This window comes from Rhincodon typus, chromosome 14 (assembly GCF_021869965.1).
Source record: "Rhincodon typus isolate 14 chromosome 14, sRhiTyp1.1, whole genome shotgun sequence".
NCBI classification, from domain to species: Eukaryota; Metazoa; Chordata; class Chondrichthyes; order Orectolobiformes; family Rhincodontidae; genus Rhincodon; species Rhincodon typus.
The window spans coordinates 32,632,950-32,643,279 of record NC_063345.1 but is presented as its reverse complement, the minus strand read 5'-3'; the positions used below and the strand labels follow the sequence as shown (position 1 = coordinate 32,643,279).

The 10,330-nt window shown below is 39.0% G+C and overlaps 1 protein-coding gene across 4 annotated transcripts in view; it reads left to right on the top strand.

Annotated features, from left to right (window-relative positions):
* si:ch211-200p22.4 (phosphatidylinositol-binding clathrin assembly protein) overlaps window positions 1-5,282 on the top strand; it is a 127,983-nt gene extending 122,701 nt beyond the window's left edge. For all 4 annotated transcript variants that reach the window (XM_048604935.1, XM_020511911.2, XM_048604934.1 and 1 more), the window contains 3 exons: window positions 759-815; window positions 2,378-2,482; window positions 2,621-5,282. In XM_048604935.1, the coding sequence (XP_048460892.1) occupies window positions 759-815; window positions 2,378-2,482; window positions 2,621-2,635 (177 nt within the window). In that variant the 3' untranslated portion in view covers window positions 2,636-5,282. The remainder of the gene's footprint in view (window positions 1-758; window positions 816-2,377; window positions 2,483-2,620) is intronic.
* Window positions 5,283-10,330: the final 5,048 nt, after the last annotated feature.

Below are 10,330 nucleotides of genomic sequence, written 5' to 3'. Positions count from 1 at the left end.
CACCTCCCAGTCGCGAACCATTTCAACTCCCCCTCCCATTCCTCAGATGACATGTCCATCCTGGGCCTCCTGCAGTGCCACAACGATGCCACCCGAAGGTTGCAGGAACAGCAACTCATATTCCGCTTGGGAACCCTGCAGCCCAATGGTATCAATGTGGATTTCACAAGTTTCAAAATCTCCCCTCCCCCCACCGCATCCCAAAACCAGTCCAACTCGTCCCTGCCTCCCTAACCTGTTCTTCCTCCCACCTATCCCCTCCTCCCACCTCCAGCCGCACCTCCATCTCCTACCGACCAACCTCATCCCGCCCCCTTGACCTGTCCGTCCTCCCTGGACTGACCTATCCCCTTCCTAACTCCCTACCTACACTCACCTTTCCTGGCCCCATCCCCGCCTCTTCGACCTGTTTGTTTCCTCTCCACCTATCCTCTCCTCTATCCCTCTTCTATCCGCCTCCCACTCTCTCCCTATTTATTTCAAAACCCCCTTCCCCTCCCCCTTTTCTGATGAAGGGTCTCGGCCTGAAACGTCAGCCTCTCTGCTCCTATGATGCTGCTTGGCCTGCTGTGTTCATCCAGCCCTGCACCTTGATATCTTGACTTGTATCTTTTTTAAGTTGTTCGATGTCAAATTGTGATCTGTCTTCTAAGCCCGTCATTGAGGCACAAATGAGGAATAAAATCCTTTTTAAAAAGTAATTTCATGTAGTACAAGCCTCTTTGTGATCTTTATATTAATGTTTTATTGAAATGCAGGGACCTGCTCCAGTGTCTTTCCCAGTGTCAACATCTCAAGTGCCTGTATATGGAATGGTAAGTAACTAACTTGTACCATTAATTGCACTTAATTCTTGTCCTGAAAATGGTCTATTATGTTGGAATATTACCTCATGATTTTTAATTAGATATATTTTGTTCACTCCTCCTTTGACTTACAACACAGATTTCCTGGCCAAGAAATGTTATGTAAATGAGAAGTGGGAAACCCTTTTTTTTAAAAATCATTCCCTCCTCATCCATCCTAAAGGCCATTGATGCTAACAGTGCACCAGCACTGCCTTGACTGAAACCAGATTGAATTTGGGACCTCCATTACCTGTGTAACTCAGTATTGCACCTTGAAATAAATGTGCTGACTGAGTAATTGTGGAGCCTCCAATGTGTCCTATTGAATATATGTGGTTTGCTTTTTTTTAGAAAGTATTTGGAGTAATCTGCCACATTGGAAGCAAATACAAGTTTTATGTAAACTGGGCAAAGATTACCCTTCTGTTCACGAGCTTGACTTGAGTGCAGCCATGCAGCTATTCTGTTTTTGTAAATTAATTCATAGGATGTGGACATCGCTGGCTTAGCCAGCATTTATTGCCCCAACTGTAATTCCCCAAAGTGCAGGCAGGAGTCAAGTGCATTGCTGTGGGTCTGAAGTCACATATAGGCCAGACCAGATATGAATGGCAGATTTCCTTCCCAAAAGGACATCAGAAAACCCATTTGGTTCACTACTGTCCTTTCAGTTAATCTCCAATTCTATTTCACCTGCACTGGAAGAAAAATCAAATTAATTTCAGCAAATTAAAATATTAAATTGTGTTGCTAGTAACAACATTTGCTTATTTGATGTAGGCACAGTGTAGATGGTCATCAATCCTTCCTATAATTTCTTTTAATGATACCTGGGGCTCCACTGAAAATCCTGTGACATTTTATTTCTGTCATTGCCATATATTATTGATCAAATGATGCATCTGCAAGTTTGGTTTAATGCACACCTTTTTTTGCTTTTCTCAAACTATCTTTTTTTTTTTTATTCTTTCACGGGATGTGGATGTCTCTGGTTTGACCAACACTTGTTGCCCATCTCTAATAGCCCTTAAGAAAATGGTGGAAAGCCGGTGTGTTGAACCAGTGCAATCCAATGTGAGACTGACAATTTTCAGTGTTTGTCACAATTCCATAATGGACTGTGCTGGTGGTCTGCGTGCAAAATTAAGTAGTTTAACAACACTTTTTTTTTAACGGTTTAAAGTACAGCATTAATGCCATCATGCAAGCCCTCTCCCTGTGAATTTTGTTACCTTCAAGTTTGGTTTCCCTTAGTTTATAGGGTTACCTGAATGCCATTACTGTTTTGGGAACTCTTAAGTTTAGCTCTGTAAATTTTCATTAGTTCTTTGCAGTGTTGCATTTATTTTGGAGGTGGTGTAAAAACAAAATGGCAGGAATAAAAATCGCTACATATTTCTTCACATCCAGTCTCCGTGCAGTGTGTACCCACACCTTTCGTGTATATTATTCTTGATGTGAAAGTTGCAAAGATCATTGGTCGTTTAGCTTTTAGTTGGTTAATTTTGGTTTATTAATATTACTCCCAGGTACCTGCAGTAGGAACATTGCCTGTGGTACCGCAGCATCCAATGATGTATCCTCAGCCTGTTATGAGAGCAACTAACCCTTTTGCACCAGTTAACGGAGCTCAGGTAATTGTTGCACTTAAACTGTTCATATCATGTGAGCCTTTTTCTGCAAGTGAAAAAGATAAAAACAAAATTGTCTACCTTTGGTTTCCTCTCACTAGGAAGATTTTGTTTTATTAATATCCCTCTCCATTCTCTCAGTTGCAGTTCATGTAGAGACAGCGAAACTGCATCAACACAAGGTTCTGTAAGCACCAAATACCTGGATGAAGACAGATGAATATGACCAAGACACGAGGCTTATTCATCATTTAAAACTGTAACCGAACTTGCAATATAGTACTGATTCCCAATATAAGTTCTAATCAAATGCAAAGCCTGTTTTGTGAAAAAAAAATGCTGAGAAGAATATAGTCCAATCTGTCTTTGGTCATTGACCTACTGAACTGGCATAAATAGATGTCAACATTTATTGACCTCTTCAGTGCAGCTTCTTTTCTTTGCTGAACATAACTGAAGCTATTCATGATTTTTAACAGCAGGAACATGAATGGATGCACGAAAGATTACTTATAAATATCAGCAATTGAACAGAAACCTGCAAAAAAAATGCAAAATCATAGCTCAGCCTGGTTCAGATAGAATTTATGATCAATTTAAAACTATCTGAACTCTTGGAAAGGGTTTTAACTTTCAACTTGCTGTCGGTTAAAGATTTCAATTCAAAACTTTCAAAATGAAAATCCTACTAACAGTCCTGTCTACTTCCCATTCCTTCTGACCAGTTTAGGCGTTCATCCTCTTCTGACCACGTGCATTATATTACACGTTTTTTGTCTGGCAACAGTTACTGGATTATCATATTGCTTCGCTATGCAGAATGTAAGTTTATTTTTTGCAATTAGTGAAAAGAAAAATGACTTTTTTTAATACTCGTGTTATGGGGTGTTTATTTTGAACAATTTCGAATCATGAAGCAGCTAGCATTTTTTTTAAGTTATAGTCACCAATCCATCTCATTATTAAGGATTAAATCAGAGAAACGGACCATTGTTGAATTGACACAATCTGGTTAAAGAAAGGTAGGGGGCATTCTATAAATTCCACTTAAACCACTAAATGATAGATCTCAGATGTAGTCTAATTAGGGGTGATCTGTTTTGATTACAGCTAAACTTGGCTTTTCCAATAACATTGCAATCTATTAGGTTTAGCATGATCTGCGTGAGATGCAGTAGTTGTGCTTGCTCGTAACAGGTTGTATCATACTATAGTTCCGATACACAAGCTGAATATATCATGTGCATATGAAGCTACTGACCCTAAGGTGCACATGCATTTCTGGATGTGTACATTTCTTCAAAATAGCTACTCCTTCCCCTTTATCAGTTACTGAAAAGAAGTTAATGTTGTGACTATGATTGCAAAAACCATGACTGAATAATGTGGGTTTCCTTATTTTGTACACCCCACTAACAAAATTTGAAGATATTTGTGATACTGAAACCTGTTTCCTATTGACTTCAGCAGTAAAGTTGCAAATAAAATTAAAAGGTTCAATACTAATACACTTTTTTTTTTCCTCAACACCCTTTTCCAACTCCACATAAAGTTTTTGGAACTGTTGCACAGTTTAACTAGCTTAATTTGAAAAGCATTTTTACATGTTTTTGATTTTTTGAGACTATTTTGCAAGCCAGCTACACCTCTAAAAGGTCAACTGAGCAATGGTCACCAAACATTGGAAGTGCAAGAATGTTGTTTTGAGAGAATTGACCCACCAAAAGCAGACTAAGCAATCCCAGCACTGATGTGGTATCCTGGAAAACTGTAGGAAGGCTAAGGTCAATCTAACAACATGGATGTTAAATGTGAATGAACCTTGCATTACAATATAATATTTTGTTATTGATCTGCACGTCTCCTAGGGATGTATTTGGTCTTATTGAACTCTTTACCCGCGTCAAAAATCTTGATCATTCTTTAAAGTAATACATTTCAGAAAAGTTAACGGGCAACCTGTGACTTTAATGGGCGGCTTATGAATAACTCTGGGAAAATTTGTCGTCTTTCACCCTCCCACAAAGTATTGAAACAGTGACAACCAGCAAATTTTTAACCATACACCTTTTGATGTTCACCTGCCCGTAATCCTCAAGTTTTTCAAACTTGCAAAAGTAATCCATGTTGCACTGTTTGGTGCTTTACATATAAGATGACAAATCTATTCAGCAGAGAAGACTGTTGATCCTATAGGTTGGATTGTGAATGTTGTATAAATCTCTGCTAACACAAAATTGTCCATATGTAGCTGGTTACAATTTCTTAATAAACTTCTGTTGAAATATGTGAATTTTGGTGTACATACAGTACAGCTCTTCCTCATTAACTTGCTGCAGTAACCCAAGAAGATTTGTACAAATTTATCTGTTAATTTAAATTGTTAAATGTTGTGACAAATCAGGAAAACTACATTTGTCCTATACAATTATTTTTGAGGATAATCTAATGTCAGTTTTCCCGTCTAAACCTAATATTTATAATTTAATTGCAGACTCTGAAACCTTCATAACGGGCAATTTAATATCATTAAAACTATCATGTTTTTGATTTTTGCTTATAGTTCACTTGTGCCAGATATTTTAACTGAATTTTATTTTTCTTCATTTTCACACAATTTAAAAATATACCTTTAGCACAGTTTAATGAGGTTAGGGACAAGAGGGGAACAGGATAATGTACACTGTTTTTGTGCCAAAAGCCTTTGTTTGTTCTAGGTTTTCATCTAAATGTACAAAGTTTGAAGTATTGTAGAATTTCTCAAAGTACTTTTTTAATTAAACAAAGCAAAGGTTTGCTCAAATTTCATTTGAGATCTAGATTATTTGTCCACAAAGCACCCATCAAATATTTCAGGCTTTGAAAAGTATTCTGATTATTACACTTATGCAGATTTATATAATGCCAGGAATGCAAAACAACTCCTTGTTTAGCACAGCACTTTGGGCTAAACTTTATATGCAGGAAAATCCTCCTTTCTAAGACAAATATAAAACTACTATATTTTTGTTTGTATTGTATTTGAATAATTCAAGAGATGTTGTTCATGTAGAAAGTAAGTTGTCCAAGCGATTCATTTTTTAAATTGCTTTCAGCTGTCTCTGTAATGAAATAATTATATACTGCTGCTTTTGTCCCCACTCCACCTCAATAGCTCTGATAATAGGAATGGTATGATTTTCAATAAAAAAAATCATACAGCTCAACTTAATGTAAATCACAGCCAGGGTCTTTGGTTTAGCTAATGAGAGGACTGTCGTGCATTTCTTTAATTTTTCTTTTTTAAACTGAACCTTTGGAAGAGGTATGAGGGAGGAGCTGCAGTAGTCAAAGACAAAAATACCAAGAAGCAGAACACTTCTCGCTTGAGTGAAACCTATGTAAGTCGAGTGATAGATTTTTATCTGTCATACTTCCTGTAATTTGCACTTCACGTTACAAAATGTTCTGCAGTGACCAGAGTCATAGTTTATCTCACTGTGTTGAACTGTGCTGGAATGCACCATGAAATTATTACGAGATTGACCACAAGGCTGAAAATATACATTTAAAACAGTCAATGTTATCTTGCATAAAAGGGGAAAATGTTGGAAGCACTCAGTAAAATGGAACATGCCATACTTTCAGACCTGGCACCTTCCTTCATACTTCTGAACTTATTTATCAGAAAAGAAACATCAATGTTGGCTACTTGAGATTAAGAGCTGAAAAATTTCTAATTAGAATGTTCAGTGTTATATAATCAAAGTTTGCACAAGTAATTTATTTTTTTTAATGGGGGATTTAGAATAAGTGGCAAATTTTAGGAATCCTCATTTTCTAGTAATGACATTCCAGGTGTCGTAGATATGCAAGTGCAAAACCCATTAACTCAAAAACATTCAGAAGAGCCCTACCCAACTTGCTGGCAGCATAGGCCAACAAAACTTAAGTTTGTGTTCAGTTTTCTGTATTGCCAAATACCATAGCTCCTTCCTATTTTCCTGCTCTACACCTTATTGCATTGTACTTGGTGCTTTGACTTTGTGATTTAGTGATGGGTTTATTAAGTTGCAGTATGCTCGGTGACCTATGTGCTGGTGTTCAAACCATTTTTGTCAGCCATTAATTTTATTTTTAGCTAATGTAAGCAACGTTACATCAACCCATCAAAGTTGGCAGAAAGTTAGGAGCCACCAAGTATTCTCTCTCAATTGTATACAAATGTGCCAATGCAGTAAGCAGTTAAGAGCATGTTGTATAGAAAGTTTGTTTCCTTGCTACCTCCAAAATGGAATTCTAATTGACTCACCTGCAATAATTTCTTCAGGTTTTGATTTGCCTGGAAATTCCTTCAAAAGCACTTGTCTGCATATGTTTTTCAAAAGAATCCTTTTCAAATTCTAGTGTAGTTAAAGCACATTGGCTTGCTGCCATTTTTTTGTGAACCAATACAAGCTTAAATTTGTAGAGGTAACATTTAAACCTTCTATACTCTGTAGGAATCTTGTTTCTTCAGATTCTGGCCACATGCAATGATTGAAATGCTTCCCTCAATACATTTAATTTAAGAAGTCAACATAACTCAAGGACTTGTAAACAAGTAAAATGCTGATAACATTTCCTTCACACTATAAACTACCTTCTTCTATCATTTAACTGGCTTGTTGCAAACATTTATTGCATATTGCTTCACTTAATAAGATCTTCCAACATTTCTGTATCATTGTGGTAAATGTGTGAGCACTGAAATAAGCAGAGGGCAGTTACCCTAGATTTTAGTGTTTTTAGAAGCAGAAGTTAAACCGAATAAATAATTACAGCACTGTGGATCGGTGCTTCTTTGTAAATAAGTGCAGGAGTTTTCTTTGTTTTTGGGTAGTTTGTGCTGTGAGGGGAACAAAAATAACTATCTCTGAATTGCAACAAATAAAAATTACCCTGTTGTATTGCATTTCTGCAGATTATATTTTTGAGTAATTGAAACCTGTATATGTTATCATTTATACATTTGCAGTAATTAGTAAACTTAGAAACAGCAAGTTTCATCAGGGTTGTATTTGATTCTGAAATCAGTGTATGGGCAAGTGCATTATTGCATAATAAAGGAAATGTATTAAACACTTGCTTGTGGTTTTTCAAATATTGGCAATCTTAAATGTGTAGATACATTTTTTTAAGAAAAGAATTGTATTGAGTGGTGTTCTTTGAAATGTGTAATTCACCTACAATGATAATTTACATTTATGTTTAATGTAGTAAAAAAAGTCCTCAGACACTTCAAGAGCACGTTCAAAAATTCTGATGCAGTGTGGTATTTGGATAGATGAGAAAAAGCATAGTCCATGAGGTAAGCTTTAAGAAGTTACTTGGTAGAAAAGTGTATGGAGGAATTTCCAGATTTTAGAGCCTAGACTGCTGAAGACATAGTCACCAATGGAGGAACAATGAAAACTGGAGATCTTCAAGAAGCTGGAATTAAACAAGTGCAATGATCTTGAAGCGTTGTCAGATCAGAGGAAGCCTCTGATGGGGGACAGCATTAGGCAGACTGGGAGCTACTTTGGGCAGCAAGCATACGTGATAGTTGAACAGGACTTGCTGCAAGTTAGGATACAGACTGAAGCGTTGAAGCCATGTTTGAACTCTTCTAGATTGTGCAGAACTGTACCACATTGTTTGATACTGCTGTGTTAAAATTCTACATAATTAAGCTCAGCTTGTACTTAATGCCTTAATAAACCTCCATGTTTACAAGCTGAAAATACGCAAGGAACAGTTGGCACATTACTTTTCATTGTTATGCCTTGACATCTCTGAAGTCCATTCATAAATATTTAGTGAAAAGTGTTAAAATTGGCTATGGCACTTAGAATATAGAATATCCTTTTATTGTCACACATACTTCATTGTAGGAGTACAGTGAAAAGCTTTTACGATGTCTCTGAGATAGCAAGAACTACAGATGCTGGAGTCCGAGACAACACAATATAGAGGTGGAGGAACACAGCAGGCCAGGCTGCATCAGAGGAGCAGGAAAGTTGAAGTTTCGGTTCGGGACCCTTCTTCAGAAATGGGGAGGGGTAAGGAAGCTGGGAAATAAATAGAGAGGAGGGATGGGGCTGGGGAAGGAAGGTGGGATGTGATAGGTGAGTGCAAGTAGGGAGTGATGGGGATTTGTCAGTGGGAGAGAAGATGGACATGTTGTTTCATGTCAAGGAGACGGGGATGTTTGAATGTGGGATGAGGCCGGGGGTGGGGAGATTTTAAAACGGGTGAATTCTGTGTTTAGGCCACCGGGCTGTAGGCTCCTAAAGCAGAATATGAGGTGTTGCTCCTACAGTTTGCATGTGGTGTTATTGTAACACTGGAGGAGGCCCAGGATGGACAATTCACCCAGGGTGTGGGAAGGGGAGTTAAACTGGTTGGCGACTGGAAGGTGTTGTTGTTTGTTGCGTACAGAGCGCAGATGCTTTACGAAACAGTCCCAGAGTCTATGCTTGGTCTCGCCAATGTAGAGGAGGCCACGTTGGGAACAGCGGATACAGTAAACCAAGTTTACGAATGTACAAGTGAACCCCTGTTGGATATGAAAAGTTTTTGCTTTGGGCCCTGGATGGAGGTATAGGGATAGGTGTAGTACCTCCTGCGGTTGCAGGGAAAGGTGCTGGGTGTGGTGGGGTTAGTGGGGATTGTGAAGCAGACAAGGGAATCGTGGAGTGAGCAGCCCCTATGAAGGGCTGATAAGGATGGGGAGGGAAATATATCTTTGGTTGTAGGGTCAGAGAACTTTTTTTTTTCCCCCTTTATTCATTAATGGGATGAGGCATTGCTGGCTAGGCAGCATTTATTATCCATCCTGATTTGCCCAGAGGGCAGTTCAAAGTCAACCACATTGCTGTGGGTCTAGAGTCACGTGTAGGCCAGACCAAGTAAGGGTGGCAGTTTCCTTCACTAAAGGACATTAGTGAACCAGGTAATTTTTTTTTTTTTTTTGTTTTTTTTTTCCCTCCAACAATCGACAGTGGATTCATGGTCATTAGATTCTTAATTCCAGATATTTTATTGAATTCAAATTCCATCATATGCTGTGGCAGGATTCGAATCCAGGTCCCCAGAATGTTATCCAGGTCTCTGGATTAACAATCCAGCGATAATACACTAGGCCAGAATGATACGCTGCATGTGGAGCTTGGTGGGGTGGTATGAGAGGACCAGGGGCATTGTGTCTTTATTCTTGATGGGGGAAGGGGTTGAGGGCAGAAGAGCGAGAAATGCAAGAGATGTGGTTAAGGATATTTTTGATCACTGGGTGGGGTGTGGTGGGTGGTGAGTTGTGGTCCTTGAAATGAGAGGACATCTGGGATGTCCGGGAGTGGAACGGTCCATGTTTGGAGGTGATGCAGTCATCCATAAAGCGGAGGAAGAGATGGGAAATGGTGCCAGTGTAACAGCAGAAAAGGGACTGTTCCACGTATCCTATGAAGAGGCAGGCATAGCCTGGACCCATGTGGGTGCCTTCATCCCATGTCCTCCTTGAGCTGACACAACTTGTCCATCTTCTTCCCCACCTATCCACCCTACCCTTCCCACTGACTAATCCTCACTACTCACTACCCCCTACCTGTATCTAACCTATCACCACCCCACCTACCTTTCCCCAGCCCCACCCATCCTCCCTCCTGCCTCCTTGATCTGAAACAACCTGTCCACCTTCTCTCCCACTGACTAATCCCTACCTGCATTCACCTATCACCATCCCACCTACCTTCCCTAGCCCCACCTCTCCTGTCTCTTAATTTCCCAGCTCCCTTCCCCTATCTGAAGAAGGGTCTTGACCCGAAATGTCAACTTTCCTGCTCCTTTTACAAT